This window comes from Podarcis erhardii (genome assembly GCF_964252035.2).
Source record: "Podarcis erhardii genome assembly, chromosome: 10".
Lineage (NCBI taxonomy): Eukaryota > Metazoa > Chordata > Lepidosauria > Squamata > Lacertidae > Podarcis > Podarcis erhardii.
The window spans coordinates 34,746,794-34,773,418 of record NC_138500.1 but is presented as its reverse complement, the minus strand read 5'-3'; the positions used below and the strand labels follow the sequence as shown (position 1 = coordinate 34,773,418).

Here is a 26,625-nt window from a genome sequence, read left to right as displayed (position 1 = left end):
CTCCTCCTGAAAGGACCTATTGAGTTCACCTCTTGAGGAGGTAGCTCAAAACTTTACAACATTCAACAAGTTTGCTGAACTTAACAAAATAATAAAGTACTTCAGTGTACATTTTGTTGAACAAGAGACATCTATTTTTAATGCGGCTGTGCTTGATAATCCAATTAAAATCAGTCCAATCAATGCAAGAAATCCCTCCCCGCACTACTGTGGTGCAGCAATAGCCAAAACTGCATTCAAACACATACTGCTTGCACCAAACAAAAGTAATGTTTACGACTGAATAAAAATTTGTTACCACTAAACTTACTAAAGCAGGCTAAAAACCATTCAGAATTCTTAATTACACTGTTATAACCTAGTGTGTAACTTTAGTCACACAGCATAATACAAGAACCCCAAAAGTCTGAGGAAAACTACCTTGTAATCTTCTGCTCTTTATCCGATTCCTGGAGGCCAAAAGAGAATCCTGAGAATCCGTAGGGGTACAGTGTAGCAGATAGTGTTCCAGGTGCCGCCAAAGAATGAAAAGACATGTTTCTATAATATCTGCAAGCATTTCTAGTAAAGGAAAATGCATATATATAGAGAGAGAGAGAGAAAGAGAGAGAGAGAGAATTTGGAAATGAGGGCTCCTAAGAGCTCCTATATTGTCTCAACATTGTTCTAGAAAACTTAACCATCTTTAAGTACTAACACAAACAAGACCACATTTCTCCAGGGCAGGTCTTTTCCCACAACATTCATGCATATTTCCAAAACACAAGTAGGAGACAAAACTGTTGTTGATACTGTCCTATTGTTATCATCACCATAAACAACATCATATTTATACTTTGCCTCTTTCCCTGACAGGACTCAAGGCAACTTACAGATAAAACCCAAACCACTAAAAACATAAAAATTTAACACTGAAACATATTTTTTATATGTAATTAGTTTGAATTCTATCAAACATACATAATTACAAAAAAGCAACAGCACAGCACTAGTCCTTTATTTAAAAGCAGTCAATTCCCAAAAGGCTGTTGGAACAAGAAGGGAGGAAGCCTGTCTAGTTTCCCTAGGGAGGGGGGTTCCAAAGTCACAGAGAAGGCCCTACACTGGTAATTTCCCAAACAAACACGTGTAAGAAGAAACTGCAGGCCACCTTACCACCAGCACACACTACTAAAGCACTGAACAATTTTAATAGTTTTGCATTACATGTCCAACAAACAAAAAAGAAATTAAGAAACCCTTAAGGCCAGAAACTACTTCTGCCTCTTAAAGAGGGGCCGAACCTTCTCTTTTACTACATTCCACTGTCTAGGCTGTATGAATTGTGTATTGCTTCGTAATGATTTGTTGGGTCTCTGGACCGTAATAAAGATTGATGATGACATTCCAGTGTCTGGGAATGAGTTTCATATCAGTAAACAAAAACAACGTTTTGACATTTTCTTATGTTACACTGTAAAATTCATTCTGATAAATTTGAAGGGCACTGGATCTAGTTTCTAGACCACTGATAATGCAGTTTTGTGATATAAATTATTCATTGTTAACCACATATCTGAATGAAGGAGACACTTCCATCTATCTGTAAGTAAACATCACAAGTTCAGGTTTGCAAGGAGTGAGTGCTTAGTTGGGTACCATACCCTGCAAGGTTTCATGATCTAGAAAAGTCAATATTTAAAGTGTGAAGATTGACAAATAAGCCCCTCTCTCCCTCAGATTTCATGAACAAGTTCTGAATTTCCAATTTTTTAAAAAAGCTGACTTAGAAATTTCACCAGTAAAATTTTCAGTGTCTCATCATAATTATCAAAAGATACAGCAACACAGAGAAAGCAACTTGGCTCGATTGTTGATCAACTTCACCAACCGTCGCTTTGCCAAGATGTATTTTTGGGTAGTAGAAATTTTGTCAACTCCAGCAAGCATAACTGACTGGCACAACTGTGAAAAGAACAAACACACATATAAAGACATACTAGACTACTACCATGTAGCTTGTTCACTAAAGTGTGTAGGAGCCCTACAGACTCCGCTACACACAAAGTCTGACTTTATCCTATTTTACAGAAAACTTAAAAATATGTTAATGCGAAGCCTTGGATTTATGATGACTGCTTTTGTTCTTAAAAGAAATCAACTTACATATTTTCAGACAAACTAATCCCTAACCTGATAATCTCTGCAAAGTTTGATGGGGAAAAATAGTTTAATTATGTCATCTTATTCTATCAGGGAAAGTAAAAATGTTTAGATTTGTCTAAACCCAGAAAGTTTACCTCACACTAGCCCTTCTGGGAGTTAGTAAGTATAAATATAGACGTTGAAAGAAAAACCCAACAGGATGCTTTTCTTGAATCTTAGAATAATGTTATGGCCACTGATACATTTACTAAGCTTTCCTTCACCAACTGGTAATTTACAATAATGATACATTCTTTTGCATAATAAATCTGAAGGAGACTCAAAGAGAGCAGAAGTTGGCTACCTCCTTTATCTCATCTGGTGGCAGTTGCTCCACATTCTGCAACTTGCTAACACTCTGACGATGGCTGTCGTAGTAACTGAAGAAGTCATTGGCACTCTGCTTTAACAGATAGACAATTATACCCAAGCCAGGCAAACGCCAATAAGGAATCACCGCTGCTTGTGGATCTAAAACAGATTACAATCCAAGTTAAAAAAATTAGCTTAAATTCCCTGAGGGGTGGTGGTTAAAGCCTAAATTTATAAACCTTGAAATTAATTTAATACACAAACTGGAAGATAAATTCACTGTAACCGCATTACTTATTTTGTGATAGATGTTTCACACAACCAAATACGGCTATCCGGGCAGGATTTTCAAAGCCTAATTACTATTTCTGTCATATAAAACTGCTGTCAAGATATAAGACTAATATATCAGATATAATAATAAATAAGCTCTTTAAAAGCCTGATCCACCACAGAAAATTTCTCAAACCTTCCTGCAGCATCTCATAACATGATGTAAAGGGAATCTTCAGTATATGAGAAAGAACATGCCGAGGTTCGTTAACTTCTTGCCAGTGTTAACTCAGCTTCTGGAATACAGTCCCTGTTCTACACCAGTAAAACCCAAACCAACCTTGTCGAGGTCCATCTCGATTAGTGGTCTCAGACAGGCTAGGAGTGAAAAGGCAAACTGTGTGCTCAAAGGTGGGGGCACACTGCATCATCAGCAACTGGCAGTATTCCATCACATTGGCACAGATCTGCAGAGGAAGATGAAAAGCAAGTTAACAGCAATCAAGTACAAAGTGCAGGCGTGGTCACTTCTACCACATCCTTAGGATAATGGCAGAGAAAAGAAGAAGCAGACATTTACCATTGTGAAAAAGGGACTTTTAGTTGTATTACTCAGCTGAGGCTCACCTGTTGCATGGCCAGTTCAATTTCATCTCTCTTGTTCATTTTGTCTCCCTCTGCTTGATCGTCTTGCAGCTTAAACTGACGCAATCTATCACCACCACCAAACCTTGTTAGGAGGCCCAAGCACTGGCGCTGAAAATCAAAGGAATGTAGAGAAACTGATGACTGTTTCCACCTGCCAGGTATAGCTGCTTGTTATCTATTGCATGTCTGTCATGCCAGGGAGGAGAGAGTTGAATTCAAACCATTAACACAAAACAGTTGCTGTGATCATAAAATTGCATACCTGAAATCGCCCAATATGTCCTTGCAGTTCAATCTGCATCCCTTCAGTAACATCAAGGTCAAAATCACCTAGTGCTCCTAATGAAATATAATACAATAGGAGCTCAATACTTATTTTTATTCTTCTTCTGGTTAGAATGCATAATCAAATAAGCAACACATAAACATTAGCCCAAGAGTTTTTGTGAACTTTCCACGCCTATTCAGTTCTATGCAAGTCAAAAGTTTGCACATACTTTTATGGAGATAAGTGAGTTTGGTGAAAGAGATATTTGTATGTAACAAAGTTAATGATTAGAATGACTAGAAAGAGGGGAAGCCAACCCTAACATACAAGCTTGAATGAACAGACTGTGTACATGGATAAAGATATGAAGAAGGAAGGCCTGACAGGGGGTGGGGAGGGCTGGAGTGGGGAGGGAGGAAGAAAATAAATACCGTATTTTTCGCTCTATAACACGCACCAGACCATAACACGCACGTAGTTTTTAGAGGAGGAAAACAAGAAAAAAAATATTCTAAACGAAATAGTGGATATATGATTTTTGTGGTTCATGCTGTGGCCACAGACATGTGATCTGACAGTGAGTTTGGAGTAGCCCAATGCAAAAATCCTGAGGATCCATGTGGATCCATGCTTTGTAACCACAGAGGAGGGAAGGAAGGGGAACCATGGATCCTCTGCTCATGACTGCAGCAGATCCCCCCCCCCCCGCCACCCGCAGGCATTCACTCCATAACACGCACAGACATTTCCCCTTACTTTCTAGGAGGAAAAAAGTGAGTGTTATGGTGCAAAAAATACGGTAAATAAATAAATACATAAAGGAAACCAGATGGTATTTTGAATTGATTTTGTTATGTAAGCCTATTTTTCAGAAACCATATATATTAATGTTATGTAGTTAGGCACTGTAGTATGAATGAATTTTGTTCTGTATTCTTTGTTTTATAGAATATATATAATAATGTTATGTTACTAAGCAAATTTAATAAAACAAATAATAATAAAAAAAGATTAGAATGACTATAAACTGGCTGCCAAAGGTACCCACCAGGCAGAGCAGCTTTGCTGATTATCCCAGTCAGCAAGGCCAGTTCTTGCAAGGACCCCACACTGACTTCTTGACACCGCAAGATTGCTTGGATAGTATCTGAATGTGATATTAGGAACTGCAAAACCTATAACGAAACAAGAAAGTATATACAGAAATAAAATTAAAATACAATTAAGAACTTTAGGACAACGTATCAGTAGAGGAGGCTTGGAAATAACAAAACATAAAACACGAAGTCTGCTGTGGGAAGGAGTAACATTAACGAATAGCCGACACCACTAGGAATTTCTTGCATTTTCCCTTACCTGTCCTGCAGCCTGTGCGTGCTCTGCCATACTTGATGTGAGGATGACCTGGCACAGTTGAAGAGCTGGCAGAAGAATCTGGCGATAGCGTTCTACAGGAGCAGGAATAAAGATGGGGGTTTCTCGCATTCCAAATATTCTGAAGACAGGAGATAAAAGAAAATGAGAAAGTAAATAACTGGTAGATTTTTAAAAACATCACAGCAACTCATCAGAACATAATGTTATGAAAGCTGAGCGCTGCCCCCACACTCTGTCGAGTGGTAGCAAAAGTCCAGTGGGTTCCAGGAGCTCCCCATGGTTTGTCCTCCTTTGAAGAATCAAAGATGCGGAGGAGACTGACATAGCTTTAAGAAATATAATTGATTCACATATTTACACCCTCAGTCTGCAAGAAGGGAATCCAAATCTTATGGCACAGTCATCTCAAGAGAGGCTTGTTCCTATCAACAGTGCAGCACAGGAGTCAAAGGCTACAGAGCTACTTATAGTGAAATAATTTTGTACCACATCTCCAGCAAACACGCACTATTACTAATATACTTATACCTGTTTGGATAGGATCCTTCCTGACACAGCAGCATGAATTCAATGAAGGCATATAAATGTTAATTGTTGTAAACCACAGAGTGGGGCCTCAGCATTGAGAGATTTTGTTCTCGGGATGTGTTCGCAACTTGGGACATAACTCTGAGGACAAATTGTATGACACTTACCCCTGCTGATCTGTTTCTGGTCGCATGTCATATACCTGACACTGGGCAAGCTTCACAATCACTCCAGATCTACGTAACTCTAGTGCTCCCTGCTGTATTTTGGCCACTTTGGTCAGGAATGCCTGAAACATATTGTAAAAAATAAAGAAAATGAATTTTAAAAAGAACAAAGGTTATTTTTTTTAATGTGGCAACTCTAAATGTTTTTCTGTCAGCAACCTTAAAACATACCTTCAAGTTAAAACACAAAAACTGAATTATATTCGTTTATTTAACCCAGCCAATGGACATGATTTAAAATACACTTATTTAGATATGCTCATGCATATCTTGGATTATTAATTCAGGATTTGGCTGTGTTGACCCCAGGTCACTGAACAGTTATTAAGAACTTACCATTTTTGACTCATAGGTGTACAGTGCTTTAAGTAGAGGAGGCTGGGGTGTAAGTAAGCTTTGCAGCTTGAGGTCATCATCTGCTAGGCTATCTACAAGCACTTTTAGATAGCCACTGTTGGAGAGATACAACAACCATTGCTGCTGTTTATCTACAGAGATGATGCGATCAAGCAAGGCTAGTGCTAGCATCTGAAAAATAAAAATGAAAGATTAAATTCCTCAAGAAAGGATACAAAAATTATCTATCTCTACTACAACTTATTTAAAAACTGGGTATTTCTGACCTATATAGCCTACTATGTTGAAATAATGGGAATGTACAATATCTGCAGACTAGCCAAGATGATGCCGGCTCCTAATACTTTTAATGTTTTACATTTTCAAGCATGTCAACAAATATTGTACTATAGGAAGTTATTAGTCTACAGTTGCAGCTGCACATCTTGCTAGAATGCATGAGAGAAAAAATGGTGTCCCAGTTTCAAGCGAAAACTAGTGAATTTTTCTTATTTTCAGTGACATTATTTTAAAAGTTCTGATAGTAAATGAAATCTGTGAATGGGCCACTAATCTGCAGATTTAAGAAATGTCTAAGAAAACATGCATTTAACCTACCTCCACTCTAGATCACTGACTGCTGTGACATCAAGAGTTGGGTAGACATTATCAAGGGGGATGGCAAATGTAGATGCTAATTTTAGTGGCCAAAACCTTTTTTATAATGTCCAGTTTGGTTGGTCATGATTATGTACATGGTATTCATCATTAACCATGTTTCATCACAAACTGGTGAACTACATTGAAACTATATGGACTGGTTTAAAAATGAAGAACAGAACAAGAGTAAACACCGGGCATTCTTTCCCAACCTTCATAGCTTACATTATGTTTGCTCTTCATTACCTACTACCTTTTCTGCTATAGAAGCAACTTTAAGTACAAATGCAGTCATTTTTTCCAAATGTAAAAACTGAATGATGTAACAAGGAAAGAAGGCTAACAGCTACATTACTCAGGCACAGGTAGCAAACGTTTACCACACTTCACCTGGTATATATGTGTTATCACTTGAAAATAATTACCAAAAGCAAGTATGTAAGATATGAAAGACTTACTGAACTACTTTTTAAAAAATTCTAAACTGTCAAGTAATTCTTTAATAAATATTTGAATGTTCCAAAATTATGACATCAATTGTGACTTGAACCTGTTTAAAATTAAAATACAGAATATCTTATTTTATTTACCCGTCCAATTTCATGACCATCACAGGCATCTCGGCAGACCACCTCCATTAGGGCAGAACCATAGCTTTCAATAATTGCCATGTTTTCTCTCTGCAATTTACTGTAAGCATCTTCAGGCGCTGTTAAACGCTCCCATGTGGTCTTCTTGGCTATAAAGAGGAAGAAAAGGACAAAATTAAAGGGGAAACAATGTACCAGAGCATGCGAACAACTACATATGCCTTTATAGGGAGGAGAAGAGGAGTATTTTAGTTGGAATGTTCAAATGAGAAAACAGATCCCTCAGCAAAGAACATTACTTGTAACAGAATACGAACAAAAAAGCTTCTTTGGGTGAACTCTGATGGGAAACACACACATATTTACTTCAGTGAAAGGACACAAGATGTCTTCAATGGAAATGTGCTCGTGACAGAAGAAAAGTTACCACTGCATTCACACTTTTGGGTCACTGCAGTCTATGAACATAGATGAAATCAAAGGCTGGATTAGGGGCATGAAATAAAACTGACCAGTCAGCTTCATACATATATGGGACTGGGAAATAATGGTTTTGGGAAGCCTGAAAAAAAACCAGAAATAAAGCTATTATTGCTGATGGAGAATGGGGGGAAGTATGGGACTGTGAACTCTAGTCATATAAAGAGATCAAATATAGTTGCAAATGCAGCGCATGTTCTCTTTTCATCACCATTTTGTATTCTACCTGCTTCTAGGGTGTCTGGTTCATCTGGTCTCTGAGCAATCTGCAAGTAGTAAAGCAGTGATCCATACAGATGTGTTCTCACTCGCTGGAAGCCACCACCTGCTCAGACAGAAAAAAGGGTATTTATACTGTGGAAAAAGACAGCACACATAAATCATTATTCTGTTGTTATCCACCTCAACTTATTTACAGAAGGTTGGCTTTTGTAATGCACACGCCAATCTGTTTCCATAGAACCTGGGGAGCACATCAATCAACTGCTTCAAAGATTATGGAAACTATTTTAAAGTGGTCATTACCTGTTTTCAGAATGAAATCCAGAATCTTTTTCAATATGATATGTAGAGAAGAGTCTCCGATAGAGGCAAATCCCACCACCATGCCTTCAGAACCAGGTGGTGTTGTGAAAGAACCATCCAGCATCAAGACAAACTGCGAGTGCCCCGGCAAAGGGACGGCAAATGGCTCCTTTTGCTCTGTTCGCACACATTGACTTAAGTGGGCGGTCAGGGTGAACACGGCTGCCGCCACAACAGGCATTAACTCCTGAGCAGCATCGTCATTCAGGATCTTACGGGAACAAAAGAAAGAGTTGCTATTTTGGAACATGCTTGCGGTACACGTCTGCATAATTTCTATAGGCATCTCTAATACAAATTACTATAAGCAGAATGTTCAATTTTAAATAGCAATGAGACAAATGTGTCTCAATCATGAAGCGGTGTGTGGTACAGAAACACTGATCTCCTTGCTAGACCCCCCCCCAACTCTCTACTTTGATTGGATCCGAAAGATACAGCTATGACAATCCAGGTACATTCAAAAGCCCACATCCAGCCTCCCAAAACTCCCTTGAGTAAGTGTTAAAAAGTCTGTAAAGTGATGTTGGGAAGCAACAGTAACAAAAGCCAAGTAAGTGGCATAGCTGACTCAGAACACACAGATTTTGTTAGGGGAAATTGCTGGTAAATATGAATGGATTGGAAACCATTAGATATTTCATAATTCAACTGTGCATTTTAAAAAACCTCAAAATGGACACCCAAATTGGCTGTCAGCATCACCATACCATGTCATTTCAAGGGGCTTACCTTGTCATGCAAATCTTGTAAGAGATCACGGATAATAAGCTGCCTATCTTCAGGTTGTATAAGGTCCTGTGGGCAGGCAGTTAATATGATTTCCACCAACTGCCTCCAGGACTCCAGAGCATGCCGCTTAGCATAGAGACACTGAAGGAGCTTGTTCCGTTCCACAACATACTGGAGAATTGTGTTGATTTCCTGGACGGTCAAGGAAAAGGTTATCTCATAGGAGACCAAAAAAAGGCTCTATTTTTAAACAAAGTTGCAAAGGACATATCTAAAAAGTAGCTTCTGAGAAAGTTAATTTATATTATACCCTTGGCCTATAATCAAGCAGGGAGTGTGCACACATGTTTGCGTTCTTCGCAGTTGCCCAAGGAACCCTAAGACTGCCTTTCAAACTCAGCCAAGTTTCAAAAGCAGCTTGAGGATTTTGCCGGGGAGCTGCTTAAAAGGGGGGGGGGGAATGCCATCAGAGGAATGTGGGTTGTCTCCCCATTGAGATTCCCTTTAAATAGCAACTCAAATTGCTTTCTATGTACCCCTTCTGGGCAGCAGAATTCTCAGTCTCAGTTTTCCTTAGAAGCGATGCTCTGCTTCATCGTGAAACCAGCATCACGGTCACTGGGTGGCCTTAGGGAAGACAAGAATTGCCAGCGCTACCTACATCCAAGCTCTGCTGACACAATAAATGAAGTATTGCAAAGTAATTTATCTGAAAGCATTTATAAAGTGAAAAGAGCTATATAAATGAATGACAGATATTGGGCTCTTCCAAAAAACAATTAGTAGTAAAATAATCCGTGCAGCTGTTTTTCAAGAAATGGCCACAACTGTGGTTGAGCACATGCTATGCATGTCAAAAAAAGTCCTGGGTTTAATCCCCAGCATCTCCATGTAGGGCCCTTGCTTGAAGTCAGTCAGTGTCAACAATGCTGAGATAAATGGACCAATAAATGGATTCTGTATATGGCAACTTCCCAGGTTTCAATCAAGCTTACACATTTTAAGTGGTCTTACCTCCATGAGCAATGGTCTCTGCCCAAGGGCTGCCATCCCTTGTAGAGCATTAACTTCAGCAATCAGAACTTTGTGGAGATGCTAGAATTGAAGAACGGAAAGTGGTGTCTTTTGTTAATCTATTATGTGTAAAATTTGGAGACAACTGTGAACATTGCTAATTCCCTTTCTGATTCACTTCATTCATTTCATATTTGGGTCCACAATTTCATTTCCATCCCAGTTCAACTTAAATGAAACAGGCCAAGGAAAATACAACAATGTTCAACTTGAAATGTCAGCATTCCTTTTAAGACATTCAATATAAGGCACTGTGTTTTGTAAAGAAGCTGGCACAACAGTGGTATGAACCTGAAGATAACCATATCACTATCAGGTATGTAAATAAAAGCCTATATAAATTATTCCAACGTTAATTCTCACATTTGAGAGGCTACTAACGTAAACGCTGACATACTGAAGTCAGTGGGAGAGTTAAGGTTTTATCAAAAAATCTTCCACAGAAATAAAAAATATACATACTGAATATACATAATGTTTGCTGCACTACACCCTTAAACTGTGAAGCCAGGTACAGAGGTTTCTAGAAATTGCTCACCTTGACATTGCAGATAACTGGTCCACGTGCACTTCTGTTCTCGCAGTTGGCAATGACCTGCTCAATTTGAGCACGGTCAAAAAAATCCAGCTGCAAAGGTTCTGGGATCTCTTGACTGAAGTCAATTGAGTCTAGGATGCTCAAGACCTTCCTGCGTACTAAGGAAGGGAAAAAATCTATTCAGAAATGGAAGAATCAGAGTTTAACTGAATTCTGAAGACAGAAGTTAAAGCAGCTTTAATGGAAAGAGCTTTCTGATTATAATTTAATTTTGTTCCTAATTGTTTCCGTAAATTCTATATATAAAAAGGGAAACATTTAAACCTGAAATGTTAGATGTAGGCACAAATATCTACTTACAGCAGGGTGGGAAAACCTTTTGGCCTGGAGGGCCAGATATTTCATTCCACCCTCAACCTCTGGGCCAAATGACATCAAGTGACGGACAGGTGGGTGGTCCTGCCTCCCTCTCAGTGTTGGCCTAACAGTGATGGGGAGAGCTAGTGAACAAGCAGGACTGAACTTCCCACACAAAAGCTGATGCATGGTGAATTCAATCCTGCTCTCTGCAAGGTTGGAGCGCGCAAGTTCCCCATAGGAGATGTCTTTTGTGCTCCTGAACCAAGCAGAATTGAACTCCCCATGCACCAGCTGATATAGAGGAACTTCAATCTTGCTTTCTTCTGTCACATCTCTACTTGCCCCACACTTTACATATGGCAGGTAGGCACGGTTTGGAGAAAACAGCCTGGCGAGCCAAATGGGGAGACTTGACGGGCCAAATCTTGCCTGTGAGACAGAGGTCCCCTGTCTTTGACATATAGTCAGATCCTGGACTTGTACAACCCTATCCGACCAAGATATTGTCATGCACACAGCAGTTTGATTGCAATAGTGTTTGTTGAGGCTCTCTCTCCCTGCGCCCCCACCAGGAGCTCTATCACACTGACCACAAAAAAGGTTATTTAAAAAGACCCCGGGAGGTGCAATAAACAGCCCAACAAACTGCAAATTAGTATACAGATTTATAGCTCATGCCTGCTGTACATGAAACAGTTGTGTTTTAGATCGCTGACACAACATTGAAACAATAGTTTACAGTTAAATTAATTCACCTGGCTCATAGCCACCAATTTCTCAATATAAGCAAAAGCAAAGACAGGACACAGACTGCTCAGGTTCTAATCCAGAGTAGAAGGACTGAGTAAACCAGCCACAACGAGACTTACCTTTGGCGGCAGTATCAAAATGAAGAAACCCACTAACAGACCGGCTTTCATCTTCTATGCCTCCTTCACCTTCAGCTAAGAGGATTGAAATTTTGAAAAAGTTTACTTAAGAGATTGCCTTGCCCCATGCGGACCTATTTGATCACTTTGATCTGCGGATGTTGCACTTTTACAAGTGTCACAAGATCTCCATATGAGGAGGCATTTCATTAGTGTGGCTTGGACCTCCCTGCTTAATGACATTAAGCAATCACCCTCACTTATATTGTGCTGGATTGCTGCTGAAAATTTTCTGCTTCAGCAAGCATATTCAGACATTATTTAGTTACCAATATTTGTTGTTAAAGTTCTCGATTTTATCTTTGCTTTCAATTATGATTGTTTAATACATATTTGTTTTAAATCAGTTTATGGATTTTAGCTGTGTTTCACTGAAAATTTTATTTGTATACTCCTTGGAGAGCTTTTCCCAAATGAATGAAAGCAAAGTTGCACAAATTCAAACTTAGCAAAGGACTTAAAAAAATTAAAAATGTTGCTTTCTAGGGAAATTCCGGGACGCAGGTGGCACTGTGGATTAAACCACAGAGCCTAGGACTTGCCGATCAGGTCAGCAGTTCGAATCCCCGCAACGGGGTGAGCTCCCATTGCTCGGTCCTTGCTCCTGCCAACCTAGCAGTTCGAAAGCACATCAAAGTGCAAGTAGATAAATAGGTACCGCTCTGGCGGGAGGGTAAACGGCGTTCACCAGAAGCGGCTTAGTCATGCTGGCCATATGACCCAGAAGCTGTATGCCAGCTCCTTCGGCCAATAAAGTGAGATGAGCGCCGCAACCCCAGAGTCCGCCACGACTGGACCTAATAGTCAGGGGTCCCTTTACCTTTACCTAGGGAAATTCCAGCCTAATAAATGCATTAAAATATTGTAAGGTTATAATGATTCCATAGTGTGTGTGGTATTATGTCTCAAGTGCTATAAAATATATAGAGCGTACTATAAATGGCCCACAGCATGACTGCTAATTCATGTGGTCTGAAACCTTGGCTTATATTTACTTCCAAAGTTAGCCACTATAAAAGTGTAAGGAAAGCATTATATCATTCAGATATGAACGTGGAAAGTAATAAAAAAATTGAAAGGAGCCCTTTAGATATGAGCAGTCTTTGATTCTTAGAGCAGCCTTCCGTGCTCCATTTACCTAAGTAGGATTTGACAGGCATGTCATCCAGAAGGAGGTGCAGGAGTCTCTGTGTGTGAGAACGCTGGCGGTTCAGTGAAGTAACACGCAATTCTATAGAGGCCGTCTTCATGAGCCAGGACATCTGGTTCAAAGCTGGAATCTCATGCTCTGAAAGTCAAGATAGGGCAAGAATGGGAGCAATACAGACACTTCAGAAGAGTCTACCATTGCTGGTTGGACTCATGTTATATTTGTTACACATCTGCTGCTTGGAAATGTAAGCAAATGGGGCATTGCTCTCTATGTGGGAAGTTGTTTATGTAAAGCAGCTTTCCACACAATGTAATTCATGGCAAAGCCCTGAAAAAGAGGAGCCGCTTTTGAAATGTATATTCTCTTGGCCCTCCAACTGCACAACATGGACATTAATCACCTTATTAGAAAAAAATAATGCACACAGAGTGGCTCTAAGATACCTACAAATACACAAAAGGAAAAATGACTTTTCTCTCCCTGCCAGGACAAGAATTTGCAAATCTTGCTAAGACGAGACTTTCCAAATTCTGTTAAAAAGGCAAAACAGAAGAAGTGATTCTTCCAAGCAATGAATGAGAATTGAAAAAAGAATGTAAGATCACTGGTGTCTCTTCAAGTTTTATTCAGTGCTATATGAGATCCAGAATGCCTCATTCTTCAATACTTTTAAAAGGGCCTTGAAGATATTCTCTGTCATGGTCTTCAGTGACTAGTTGTAGACTGAGTGACATAAATGGTGTTGTGATCTGTTTTTTCTATCTAATGCTGGGTTATTTGTTGGTTTTACTAGTTTTATGACGTAGATGTTACAAATATTCTAACTAATATTTTTTGTGTATATTTTGCAAGCCATTTGTAAATAATGTTTCTTAAATCAAGATTCAAGTAGGTAGCCGTGTTGGTCTGACACAGTCGAAATAAAAAATAAAAAAAAATGTTCAGTATCTGAAGAAGTGTGCACACACACGAAAGCTTATACCTAGAACAAACTCAGTTGGTCCCCAAAGTGCAGTTGGACAATTTTTTAATTTCTTAAATGCAGGCTATAAATAACTTGCTAGAAATAAAATTATGAGACTGTTCTTGAAAAGTCGTACCTTTGACAGAAAATGGTAAATGCTGCAACTGAGAGAACAAAAAATCCTGGCTCGTTCTCAAATATCTCATTGTCGGGCCTGAAGTGTCTGAGCAGGCACACAACTGATAGATCACCTGTTTGAACAAGAAGGAAATCCAGATATTAGTTTCCTTTAATACTAGCCAAAATATTTCTAATTAAGTATTGTATTTAAACTCAGATCTACTCATGCAATCCTATACACATTTACCTGGAAGTAAATCCCATTCAGTTCAATGAGACATACTTCTGAGTAGGACTGCAATGTTAAATGTTTTTTTAAAAACTGAAATTATATTAGTAAACTGAAAAAATCAATTCCCTCCAAATAGAAAGCTCATTGGATTTATACAGAGCACCCCGTTTTAGCTTTCCTAAAACAGGAAATATCATGTATACCTGGTAACACAATTCTGCTAGATGAGGAGATTGTTGAACCGCTATGGGACCAGACCTTGTTTCGGTACCATTCTCCAGTATGGTCAAAATAGCATGTAGGCAAGTTCTAGGGCAGCCCAATACACCTGAAGATGCAACATTCATATTTAGGGGGAAAACTGTGCATGATGTATAGAAACAAAACATCACCCTGTTTTTAAGATTTACTTCACAAAAATAGCAAATACTTTACTCTAATTTAACATTGCATTTTATCAAAACTGGACTATGGCAAGGATCCAATTATTCATTCATTTTGTCAAATTTATATATACTTTCTACAGCACACTAATGTTAATACTGCTTACTAATTTGAAAAGATAATTAACAAATGGAACAGCAAGTAGATCGGGGTGGGCAGCCTTCGGCCTGTAGGCCAATCCTGGTCCTCCAGGGGGTCCAGTTTGGCCCTCCAAGGGGTCCATTTTCCCCAAGCCACACCCATTCATGTCAGCTGATGGTCGGGAGAGTGGGGTTTGCTGCATGCCTGTTCCCACCCCCAAAGCAGCAGGATTTAATGCCCCACACATCAACTGATGAGCAGGGTTAAATCTGGCTCAGTCTGACTCCTCTTGGGTCTTGCCGGGTTTTGCAAAGTGTCTGGTTTTTGCAAGACTTTTCACTTGCAGCTGGCCGGCATGAAACATGTGGTCATAGCTGTAATCACTCACAGTAAAGTACTCTTGACGTAGATCAGGCTTCCTCAGACTTGGCCCTCCAGATGTTTTTGGCCTACAACTCCCATGATCCCTAGCTAGCAGGACCAGTGGTCAGGGATGATGGGAATTGTAGTCTCAAAAACATCTGGAGGGCCGAGTTTCAGGAAGCCTGACGTAGATCATTTTGTTATGTCTACTGAGCGTGAAACTTCTGCCCATTCTGGGCAAAAATAAATTCCTTCTACTACTGAGCTGATTCCTTCCAACATATGAACAGCAGCTCCCCCACCCTGCCCTCTTCAGCCATGTACCTGGGTCTTGCAAGTTTGTGTTGCTCACAGGCTTCTTGAATTCATAACCCAGAAGATACAAGGCAAGATTTGGTGGGCTGCACTCCAAAGAGGCGATGAGAAGGTTCAGGATGTTAATCCTTGTTTCATGGTAAATTGGGGCCTGCTTCCTTTCAGCTTCAAGTTCTGGGAACCAAAAATACACATCAGTGATACAAATTCATGAAGTGCTCAATTCTAATAGCCAATGGCTTTTAATGGAAAGATACATGATTTGCAATAATGTACAATATTTTTGTTACAACAGGGAAAATAGGCACTTGCCTAATCACTTGTGTTGACCTATCCAGGCAGGGAAGCGTACACGAAAGTATTTCCACGTGTCAACATGCCTCAAAGAATTATCAGCAGTATAAATTGCCAGTCCATCCACATAAAAGTATTTCGTGGAGCAGTGACTTTTATAGAATTGCTTTTAAAACTAGCTTGCAAATTAGTGCTCTGCCTTTTGCCCAAAATGTTATAAAAATAAGAAAAAAGGACACACGATTCTGAACTCAATTATAGGCCAAAAATATATTAATAAAATGGTTTTCAGTTCTGCAAATAGTCACATTCTGAGGATCCTTGATAATTCATTCTCAGTTATCCTGCAGCTTATTTTAATGTACAAAAAACATGGACTACTTTCATACCTTCATCAGGATTAATGATTTCTTCAGCAGCTTCATTGTCCAAACATTCCACAAACCCAGCCATTAGTTTCTGGCTGATATTCTGGATTTGCAACCAAAGAATGGAAATGAGAAGATAGTGAGGTATTATACAATGACAGATTGATTTAGGACCTCCCCTGCCTATCTTGAAGCCCAGGCAGAACAATATAGGGAGAAAGTCTCTTTCAGGAAACTGGGTCCTGAGACTTTAGGATTTAATACATCAAAACATCTTAACGGCCCTTGTATTGTGCAGGTAGCCAATGCAGATCTTTTGAGTTATATGGTCCTGTGCAGACCATAAAGGATCTGCAGACTCCTCCTCCCAGAAATCAGTTGTAGAGAGTCTTGGGAAATGATCCCAAGTTACATGAAGCAGCCTTAATGCTAAAGTTAAGTAAGATTTGATTGCTGACTAGATGGGAAGGTCCTGAGAACCATACAAATGTAAACAACTCTGACCTGGTTAGAAACCATTCTAACAGTAAAGCCATGTGCTGGCTACATCATTCTTCCCCTCCCTTGCATAAAAAACAAATGTAACAACAGTTACCTGGTCTTGTGTGAAATCTCCAATCAATTTGACCTGAATATTAGAATTACAGGAAATGCAACACAGGATCTTGGAACTTTCAAAAGCCAGTTCAGGATTGGTATTGCCATGATAAAGATACCTTGAAAATTACAAGAACATAGGAATTGTCAATTCCAACCAGAAATGCCAGAGAAAAGGGGGGAAAGGGAGCCATGCTGGAAGCCGCCCAGTGTGGCTGGGGTGGGGTATATATCATAAAATTATTATTATTCATAAAAATTAGTATCTAGGCTAAAAATATGTATGCGGAAGCAGGTGAAGGGAGGCGAGAGTAGCAGCAGCAACAGCAGCAGCAACAGCAGCAGCAGCAGCATTGTTCACTGTGACAGAGATGGCAGGAGGCAGCGGCAAGGTCAAGCTCTGGGTTGCCATCACTGCTCTGCACACCTGTGGGCTGCCGTTGTCAGCCCTGCCACTGCTTCACCCTGTCCCATCAACACAAACACAGCACCACTGCCACCAGCAAGGTGATGCTACTGTTCTCCCCATTCCACCCCCATATGCTGCTGCTGCTGCATGCGGCTACATCAGACATGTATATATGATACTAAATCATATTATACACAAATAGCTCTCATTTGTACCAAGTGCCAGCTGTTTATAACCAAAACAACACACACACACAGAGAGAGAAGGAGGGCATCAGCAGACCCAGGCGAAACCCCAAAGGTTTTCAGACATAGGCAACTGCTCAGAACAGATTCGTAATTTGGACCCGATCTTTAAAATCAGGTCAGTACAGAGACATTATTTGATTTCTTTGCAGTGGGCTGAATAGTGATAATCTGTGTAAGGAGCAGAGCAAGCTGTAGGAACCTCTCAACAGGCACCCAATGGTCTCACATTATGCCAGTCTCTCAAGAACCACATCTGTCTTTCTAAATGCATTGGTTCTACCTGGCAATATTCACCACATGGTCTGCCTTTTTAGTCCGAGGGTTGATTCCTTGCAGCAGCTGTTCCAGGGATGTAACAATCAGGGAGAGGTGGCTTTCCCTTAACAAGTCCATGAAAAGGTTCTCTTTTTGTAGGGTCAGATTAAGCAGGCCAAGGCAATACTGTACAGCTTTCTCCAAGTGCTTCTTTCCTATGGAAGGAAAGGAAATAAAGACAATCCCACTTCCATGCCTAGAACGCTTATGAGGGAAACAAATAATGCTGCAGTCAATCTACATATGTGCATTAATAGAGCCATAACAAGTCACCGTTTGCATTAAAAGACCCCACTCAAGAATGGCCAACTTTTATTCAACAGCTTTCTTTGCAGTGGATCTACATAATGAAGAATTCAGTTCACTGGCTATACAGTAAGTAGCATCAAAATATTTTTTTAAGTTGAATTTTTAATTTATTTTTGCTACATACCAGGGAAAGGAGCATAGGTATCTAGTTGTTTAACCCCTTCTTCCAGCAAGCTAAGACACAGTTCCAACATTGGTGACTCATTCAACAGATGATACATCAGGTTAAATCCAGGTGGTTTATAAGCTATAATTTCTTCTCCTAAAAAATTAAAAGTGCAATTCAGTAATATCAGCATTATAGTTTGTAAAAAAAAATTTCATTGCTTTTTTCGAAGCAAATCTAAACACAGTCACTACCCCTTCTTCTCCTATACCAGCTTCAAAACAATGACAAAACCCAGCTGCTTTTGACATTGTAGTACTTTCTTCTCTGAATTTATAACTCTGTATTTGCTCATTCTGTTTGCCTGTTAGACCACAGTCAATTCCTCCTTGCTAGCTTCCCCCAGAACTATTTTTCTGAGACTGAAGGACCAGTCTAAAAGCCAGCAGGAGAATTGGTCACCATTTTGCTTTCTTCCCCAAACAAGATACAAAAACGGAGCTAAAGACAAACCAGGAAAGTGCATACCTTGTAACTCCACATATTGGTCCACAAAATCTTCAAGCTGAGGTTCGTAATCTCTCAGCAGCTTGTAAAAAACCTCTAGAACTGCTTCCGCTACTTCCCACTGTCAAGAAAAGCACACACAAAATATTATTTTAAAAGTGGACATCTCAAACCTCAGCTTCCCATTTTAGTAAGATAAAAAGATCCCTTATGCAGAATCAGGCTATTAGTCCAAGTAGCTCAGTACAATCTATGTTGTCTGACAGTGGCTCTCCATGCAGTCAGACAGAAGCCTTTCCCAGCCACTCTTGGAGATGGCCAGGAATTGTACCTGACTCTACTACTGAGCTACAGCCCTTCCGAAGTATCGCTAATCTTCTAATTCTGAGCATCATGTTATGGCAGTGGAATACATGGAACCCAGTCACTAGCTCAACTCAGATTTAATGTGATTAGCTGTAAATCTTAGGGGCAGAAATTAGCAAAACATCACATCATTTTAAAAAGTCTACACCATCAAGTTTAGAAACATCTATAGAAGTTATTTAAAAACAATACATATTTAGAAGCAGAAGCTACCTTCTCAGCAGCTCGCCGATAGGCCCTTGTACGAAATCGAAGAAACACAGAATCTCTCAAAAATTGCAGATATGGATCAAAGCCTGGTGGGCGCAAGCCAGCACCCAGGTTAGAAGGAAATGAACTCTCCACCAGTGTGCTAATGAGCCGGCAGAAAGCACGAGTTAAAGGATACTCCTCACACCGGGATTCAATTTCATTCAATTCAACCTTTGCAGGAAAACAGAGAAACAAACATTATTAAAAATGTAATTTAGTGCATCATAATGTCAGAATGTATCTATAGGTTTTTGGGTTTTTTTACACAATTACAATAGATTCTCATGTTTCACCACAACCAGATGGATAGCACAAGGCATGTTTGCCTTCAAAAAAATGACTAAAAGGGGGTAGGGCATTAAGTTTTAGTAGGTTTTTAATTTGCCTATTGCTTTTCAATGTCTATGGCCTCAATTAAGCTGAAATTAGCCACAGCCAAGTTAATTAGTAATCAGTGAAATAAGTTAAGTCACAACAACCCTCATTGCTTCCAACAGTGCTTGCAGTTTGAGAGTCAGGTGCATCTAAGTCAATTGACTTCAATAGGTTTAGGCATGCTTAAATCTGCACAGGATCAGAACGCTCATCACAACCAATTTCAGGCGTCTACTCATCTTGTAAGGATTCCCCCCCCCCTTTTCACTTTTTTTTTTTTTAATGAGTATGTGCACTATTATTACTATTTTTAAATATGCAAGTAAAAGACTCTGAAGCTCCTCTTTGCTGAAACAGTCCTACAGCTTTTCACTTTGTACAACCATGTAGCTAACTAGAAACAGATTTTACCTCAATGCCAATGGCTTGTCTTTGGCCTGGAGTTCTGACAGTTTGTAGTATCTTTCAAAACAAACGAGAAAGGAAATGATTTTTCATAATCATCAAAAGAACATCAGAGCTAAAAAATGAGCTACACTGTTTATCTTGCACACTCTTTTCAAGAGCTTCTACCCATATGAAAAGGTATTGTCACCCTTCCAGAAAGACAGATTAAACTTTATCCAACAAGCTTTTAATGCAGCACCTGAAAATACCCGTCCCAGTAGAGTCGCATGCTCCCTCTTCCCATCCTCTTCCATTTAGTTTGCAAATTCACAAATATAGTGCAAATGTAACAACTAACCACAGCTAACACTGGTGACGAAAGGAGAATGGAAAACCTGCACAAGAAAGGAGGAACTATGGGAAAGGAGTGCAAAGTCCTATCGGCTTTTCCCGTCACCAAGGGAATGAGCACACAAAAGTTACAAGTCCGCCAATGTTTGCAAACCTGCTAAGAGGCTACTAGCCTAAATTTCCATGTTGGCCACAGAACAGAAGCAGCTCCCTTCTGCAGCTAGCATAGAAACACAGGCTATTAACAAAATTGCTTCTACTAAAAAGCAGTCGAGGAGCGACACAGCAATCCACTTCTATTCCACCAACTTGCTCATTTGCTTTATTGAATACCTGGTCACCTAGGATTACCAGGAAAATTATTAAATACAAGGCTGCATTGCATCTGCGCTGGCTCTCCTTTGTAGGCAGCACAATTTTCTTGATCGGACCTAAAAGGACTAGAGTGCTAGCGTGATCAGCTGTATTTACCACAAGACACATTCCCACCTTCTCTCCACAAAAAGGGAAACCTGCCTTTCTTCTTAACCTTATTCAGAATCTGCCAGTACAGATTTATAATACATAAGCAAAAAATACATCACAGAAGGGGAATCAATTGGACTTGCACTTTTTCATTCTGTTTCAGCTGCTGCTGCTACAGCCCAATATTCTGAACACAGAAAACAATGCCATGCATATAATTAACTCCACCTGATTTTTAAGTAAGAACTAGCAACAGTTTAATAAAATAGAATTTGGGGAAAAGCATGAACTTCTAGTATTCAGAGCATACATTGCTAAATAGTGTCAGAATACGTACAGGATTGCACTAAGGGTTAAACTGCCATGGAAAAAGTTAAGATACCTGGGTGTATTCCAATGACTGCCACAGTGAAGCAGCAATTTCCGGAGATTTCCCAAAGGCTGAAAGAGTCTCTAATAACTCTGCTTTCAAAATGGGATGGATGCTACATTGCAGAAGTCCCAAAATTATAACCACTGGTGTCCACTGAGGGTGTTCACAGAGAGCCAAGCGGGCATTCTCACTCTAGAAAGGAGAGAAAGAACACCAGTGACCTCTGATGATTCAAACAAAAGCTAAGCAATGTCATTATGGGGCCAATTATATTACGAATAAGAATCCAACACTAATATTTTCCTCACTTTCTATTTTCCTCCCAGTCAAAATGAACTTCAGTTCAAGTCTATCAATGGCTATATCAATTTTCCTCTAGTACATCTGACTTTTCATATAAAATGTGCTGGGTTTGTAAAGCCAACTTCATTCATAAAATAATGGACAAACGGAATCCTGAATGCATCAACCATTAAAGGAAAGGCCTCTTTACCCATTTCACTATAGTTTCTGTAAGTTGCAGAAATGAAATCAATCCATCCTGTTCTTTCTGGGTGATGCCTCTGAGAGGAAGGTGACGATACTGAATGCTATCTGCACTAGGCAAATCTTTCCGCAGGTGTTCGTGGTACAGCATGAGAGAGTGGAAGAAATGCTCCCAGGAGACAGGACTGCCACCTGCTCCTTGGATGTTTTCAGCTAGAAAGGGGGGGAAATATCTGCATGAGTACAGATTATGTTAATGAAGCCTACACCTGAAAAAACAAAACCTGCCCTAAATTTAAGATTAAACATTTTTATTCCATATCATCTGAAAAACACTAGCAAGCCTATATTATAATATTAAAAAACACAAAAAAAAATCTTCAGTGGAAAAACCTGCAAAGGGAAACCAAAAACAACTGAGTATACTTAGTGGGCAGGGAAAGTCCCATTTGTTTATACCATGGGTCGGAAAACTAAGGCCTGGGGGCCGGATCCGGTCCAATTGCCTTCTGGATCAATCAGACGGTCTGGGAATTGCTGCGTGGATCGGCATGGGGATTCTGATCGTTTGGGCTGCGCCATTCCCCCCCCCACACACATACACACCGCGGTGGCGGCGCCTCCTCCCTCCCTCCCTCCCTCCCTCCCCCTGGCTTCTCCCCACCCTGCCTAGAGGAGGAAGGGGGTGGGCTTTGTTGAGCTGCGGTTGGCTGAGCGCCATTTTAAGCAGCCCCTCTCCAGAGCCAGCCCTTTCACGCCGCTCATCGTCCCTCTGCTGCCACCAGCCCCTGCCGCTTGAAGGCACAGGTAAACAGCCACTGGGGCTTGTCTAGTCCTGCGAAGAAGGGTGAGGAGTGCCAGGGGGGGAATTCCCCCCCCCCATAAAAATATTGTCCACCCCCCCCACAAGGTCTGAGGGACAGTGGGCCAGCCCCCTGCAGAAAAAGTTTGGTGACCCCTGGTTTATACCATGATACTCTGTCCCTCAGACATGAAGAAAGCTGCCTCATACTGAATCAAACCACTGGTTCATCCAACTCAGTATTAAGACTAAAGCATTCACTTCCTTGTTTTCTTCAGGATAGGCTGCCTTGCAAATAATGCATTAGTACTGAGGTTCCGCTGCAACAGATTCAAGTGAATGGGAAAGTATGTTGGCCTATTTGAGGCCTTATTTCTTACCATGGCTGCTGCCATTGCCCTTCAGCAAAGTAAAGCAGTAATGAGCGCATTGGGGCCCATTGGCTAATCCCCGGAGCATTTTCAGGTAAGGAATGTAAATTGTTGATGGAAGGAGGTCTCCCATTTGTCTAACAAATTTAGACAAAACAACCTACAAAAAAAGTATAGAAACATTTGCCTAGGAAGAAATATATGACAAAAAGCCAAAGGCCCCCAAAGTTACAAGTTTTAAAATAACTTGTATTGTACACAATCTGTTCAGACGCTAACAACCAAAATCAAATCACTTTTCTAGCCTTGATTTTCTTAAAACTGGTACCGGTTGTAGAAGAATTCCCCACCCCTTCCAAGGCACTAGGGCAGGCATGGAGAACTTTTGGCCCTCCAGACATGGCTGAACTACAATTCCCATCATCCCTGCCCATTGGCTATGCTCGTTTCAAGAAAACTCAAGCCCAAACAACAGCAGAAGGAACTGGGTATTTTCTCACCTGACGCTGAGGTGGTCTTTGATGGGCTATCCCAATATACGATCCTATGATGGTGGAACTCTGCAGGGGCTCTGAAGGACACCAGTACTCAAGAGCAAGCTCCAAATTAAATGGATCCTTCTTGTACAACTCAGCAATCTATAGAACAGAAATAATGTGAGTCCTATATACCTACACACACACACACACACACACACACACACACTATAGCCTCTCATGATCTTTAGGAACATTGCCTTTCACCTGATTATCATCCATGCGCCAAATTCAAATACAAAACAGATTCCATTAGCAGCAGCCCCAGCTATGTTAACACTATTCCCTTCCACAGTCACAAAACTCCCTGGGGCAGCTTTCAAAACTTACACAACTTTTTCAGACTAAAGACTAATTTGCCAGCGTTAAGAAGAAATATAGCAACTTTAGAATACCTTACATCACATCTGGTATTTTTAAAGTGGGATACAAAAGTGCCATTTTTCTAGAAAAAGAGTTGCCAGAACTCACCATGAATGCTTCTCTTATAATTGCAATGGAGCCCACCTGAGAGGTGCCAGAAGTGTATTTAATATAAGATTTGGCACCAATGTTCTTGCTATTCCAACTGTATTATTTTTAACCAATGTACCATTTTTTTAAAAAAAAATAAAACTATTATGACTTCTCAACATTTTATTTTTAAAAGAACTTACTAAAAACATCAGATGCTCCAGATCCCGTCTAAGAGAAAGAGGTGGCTCATTACCCAACTGTATACTCATGTGTATCATGCGAGCATCTTCATCAGCACGGTTTCTTAGCTGTTTCACCTACAGTTTGCCAAGGAAATAAATTTATTGATAATTAACTAGGAAGCGAACAAAAGCAGACAGCTTTTAGGCACTTGACTAAACCTCATTAGCATGTATTTATGAAAGGGCCACTGGAATCTTTTTTAAATGTTCCCTTAAAGATCTACCACACTGTAAGATTACATGAGGAACTGGTTCTTTACACCAGTACCAAAGATGCCTATGAGATAAGAGAAAACTGTTGACATCACTAATTACATTTATTTAAGACCCACTGATTTCAAAGGTACAAAATTGATCACATGCTTGTCTCTCTCACTGAAATCTATGGGACTGAAACATGTTTCATTCTAGCTGAATTGTCCCCTCTATTCCCCAAAAAGTTAGTCACCATGTAGAAAAAGTGCAACTGTTGTATCTGTTTCATATAACATTAGCAGGCAACTGAATAGAATAAAAAAGCATGACTCCTTCAAATGAAGCTCAGGCCTATTACTAGAATTCTCCAGATTGGATAATTATATCATATATAATATAAAGCTAGCCAGGATGCCTATGCAAGTAGTTTAACTCAAATTAACAGCTGAACAGCACAATCCTATACATGTATACCCAGAAATAAAACTCACTGAATTCTATGGAGCTTCCTCCAAAAGTATATGGGTATACAATGGCAGCATATGTATATTTAACCTTGGAGTAAGTCCCATTAAACAGAATGAGAATGACTTTCAAGAAGATCTATGTAAGATTAACATGACCAAGTTGAGAGATTGTTACTAGAAAAGAGAACTACCCCAGCAAATAGTAAAGATGATGAGCCAACCAGCCAAAATAGTATTACTAACATAAAATAATTTATATGTGCACAATCTGGAAGAGGGCAAGGACCACAACAGAAAGTAGTTCCTTTTTCTAAGAAAAAATATATTAAATTACTTAAACTGGTCATTGGGGCTTAAGACAGTATTTAGCCAAACAATGTGCAGTATGCATGCAACTTATGTGCATTTAACATGTGCAATTTCATCTTTACATGGTTGAAGGCTGGCCAGCTGAAATCTCCAGGGACAGAAAGTTTTTAAGCACTCTGCCTTGCTTGGTGGGGTAAGACCCTTTTGGCGCAATAGTTCCAGAAGGTAAGATTGCTTGTGCAGGGGTGGTTCAAGTATATGTGTTTTTGCACACACATGCCATCCTTGGAACGTAACCCCCAGGCAAGGACCCAGTTGTCAATTGGACAAGCACAAAATGGTCGCTGCGTGTATTTTAAAATTTCACACATATATGAACACAAAATACAAGATATAATTCCCACACTGAAATACAATATTAGTCTGCATAAATAGATTGCATTGGAATATTTGTCCTACTTATATCCAGCCCACAAAAATACAACTTACCTTCATTGGCATGAGAGCAAGAAAGTCGGTGGTAAGGTTGTGGATTCTACGTATGTAAAATTCCTCTTGGTAGAAGTTTTCAGCTCTCACCACAGATTCAGTAAGGAACAAGAAAACGTTGTCTGCAATTGCTAACTCTGCCATTGCTTCATCTGCCTCAGCAAATTCTGCAAGTGCTGAAGAGAATGAAGAAAAATGAATGCAAGAGACAGACTAATAAAGCTACTATCGCATTTTTAAACTTTAAATCCATTGTTGTATATTGTTTTAAATCTTTGTTTTGCTTTTGGGATTGTAGTCCCATTTGTGTTTCACAAGCTGGTCTCCGACCATAATATTTACTTACTTACTTACCGTATTTTTCGCCCTATAGGACGCACCGGCCCATAGGACGCACCTAGCTTTTTTTGGGGGGGGGGAAATCAAGAAAAAAAAATTATTTCCCCCCCAGGTTTGCGCAGCCATCCCCAAGCTAGAAGAGGGAGACAGAGCACTCCGTCTCCCTCTTCTGCCTTCAGGGACAGCCTCTCTAGCCTCCGTGGGGCAGCGGCTTGCCCCGCTGTCCCCCGAGCTTGAGGGCTGGCGATGGGGAGAAGCAAGCTTGCTTTCCCCTCCCGCCAGCCTCCAGATCAGGTCGGGGAATAGCGGAGTGGCGGCGCTCTGCCTCCCTGCTGTCCCCTGAGCTTTTGGGCTGCAGGCTGCTGCCCGCAAGCCTTGCGAGCCCGCGGGACCTCCCGCCGGGCTTGCAAGGCTTGCGGATAGCTTCCTGAAGCCTGG

The 26,625-nt window shown here is 40.2% G+C and overlaps 1 protein-coding gene across 1 annotated transcript in view; it reads right to left on the bottom strand.

Moving 5' to 3' along the window:
* The window catches only part of NUP205 (nucleoporin 205), a 34,065-nt gene that overhangs the window by 2,746 nt on the left and 4,694 nt on the right, over positions 1 to 26,625 (bottom strand). The window contains exons 8-41 of the mRNA XM_081878181.1: positions 25,849 to 26,024; positions 24,347 to 24,463; positions 23,655 to 23,792; positions 23,164 to 23,314; positions 21,989 to 22,194; positions 21,505 to 21,687; positions 20,331 to 20,381; positions 19,506 to 19,715; positions 18,948 to 19,047; positions 18,438 to 18,575; positions 17,970 to 18,159; positions 17,031 to 17,151; positions 16,457 to 16,538; positions 15,783 to 15,947; positions 14,774 to 14,898; positions 14,355 to 14,469; positions 13,240 to 13,389; positions 12,042 to 12,116; positions 10,813 to 10,970; positions 10,215 to 10,295; positions 9,201 to 9,392; positions 8,409 to 8,679; positions 8,110 to 8,208; positions 7,404 to 7,552; positions 6,154 to 6,345; positions 5,758 to 5,879; positions 5,042 to 5,180; positions 4,734 to 4,860; positions 3,680 to 3,756; positions 3,397 to 3,525; positions 3,110 to 3,236; positions 2,489 to 2,655; positions 1,821 to 1,944; positions 421 to 549 (exon numbers count right to left, since the gene is read on the bottom strand). Coding sequence (XP_081734307.1) covers positions 421 to 549; positions 1,821 to 1,944; positions 2,489 to 2,655; positions 3,110 to 3,236; positions 3,397 to 3,525; positions 3,680 to 3,756; positions 4,734 to 4,860; positions 5,042 to 5,180; positions 5,758 to 5,879; positions 6,154 to 6,345; positions 7,404 to 7,552; positions 8,110 to 8,208; positions 8,409 to 8,679; positions 9,201 to 9,392; positions 10,215 to 10,295; positions 10,813 to 10,970; positions 12,042 to 12,116; positions 13,240 to 13,389; positions 14,355 to 14,469; positions 14,774 to 14,898; positions 15,783 to 15,947; positions 16,457 to 16,538; positions 17,031 to 17,151; positions 17,970 to 18,159; positions 18,438 to 18,575; positions 18,948 to 19,047; positions 19,506 to 19,715; positions 20,331 to 20,381; positions 21,505 to 21,687; positions 21,989 to 22,194; positions 23,164 to 23,314; positions 23,655 to 23,792; positions 24,347 to 24,463; positions 25,849 to 26,024 — 4,776 coding nt within the window. The remainder of the gene's footprint in view (positions 1 to 420; positions 550 to 1,820; positions 1,945 to 2,488; positions 2,656 to 3,109; positions 3,237 to 3,396; positions 3,526 to 3,679; positions 3,757 to 4,733; positions 4,861 to 5,041; positions 5,181 to 5,757; positions 5,880 to 6,153; positions 6,346 to 7,403; positions 7,553 to 8,109; positions 8,209 to 8,408; positions 8,680 to 9,200; positions 9,393 to 10,214; positions 10,296 to 10,812; positions 10,971 to 12,041; positions 12,117 to 13,239; positions 13,390 to 14,354; positions 14,470 to 14,773; positions 14,899 to 15,782; positions 15,948 to 16,456; positions 16,539 to 17,030; positions 17,152 to 17,969; positions 18,160 to 18,437; positions 18,576 to 18,947; positions 19,048 to 19,505; positions 19,716 to 20,330; positions 20,382 to 21,504; positions 21,688 to 21,988; positions 22,195 to 23,163; positions 23,315 to 23,654; positions 23,793 to 24,346; positions 24,464 to 25,848; positions 26,025 to 26,625) is intronic.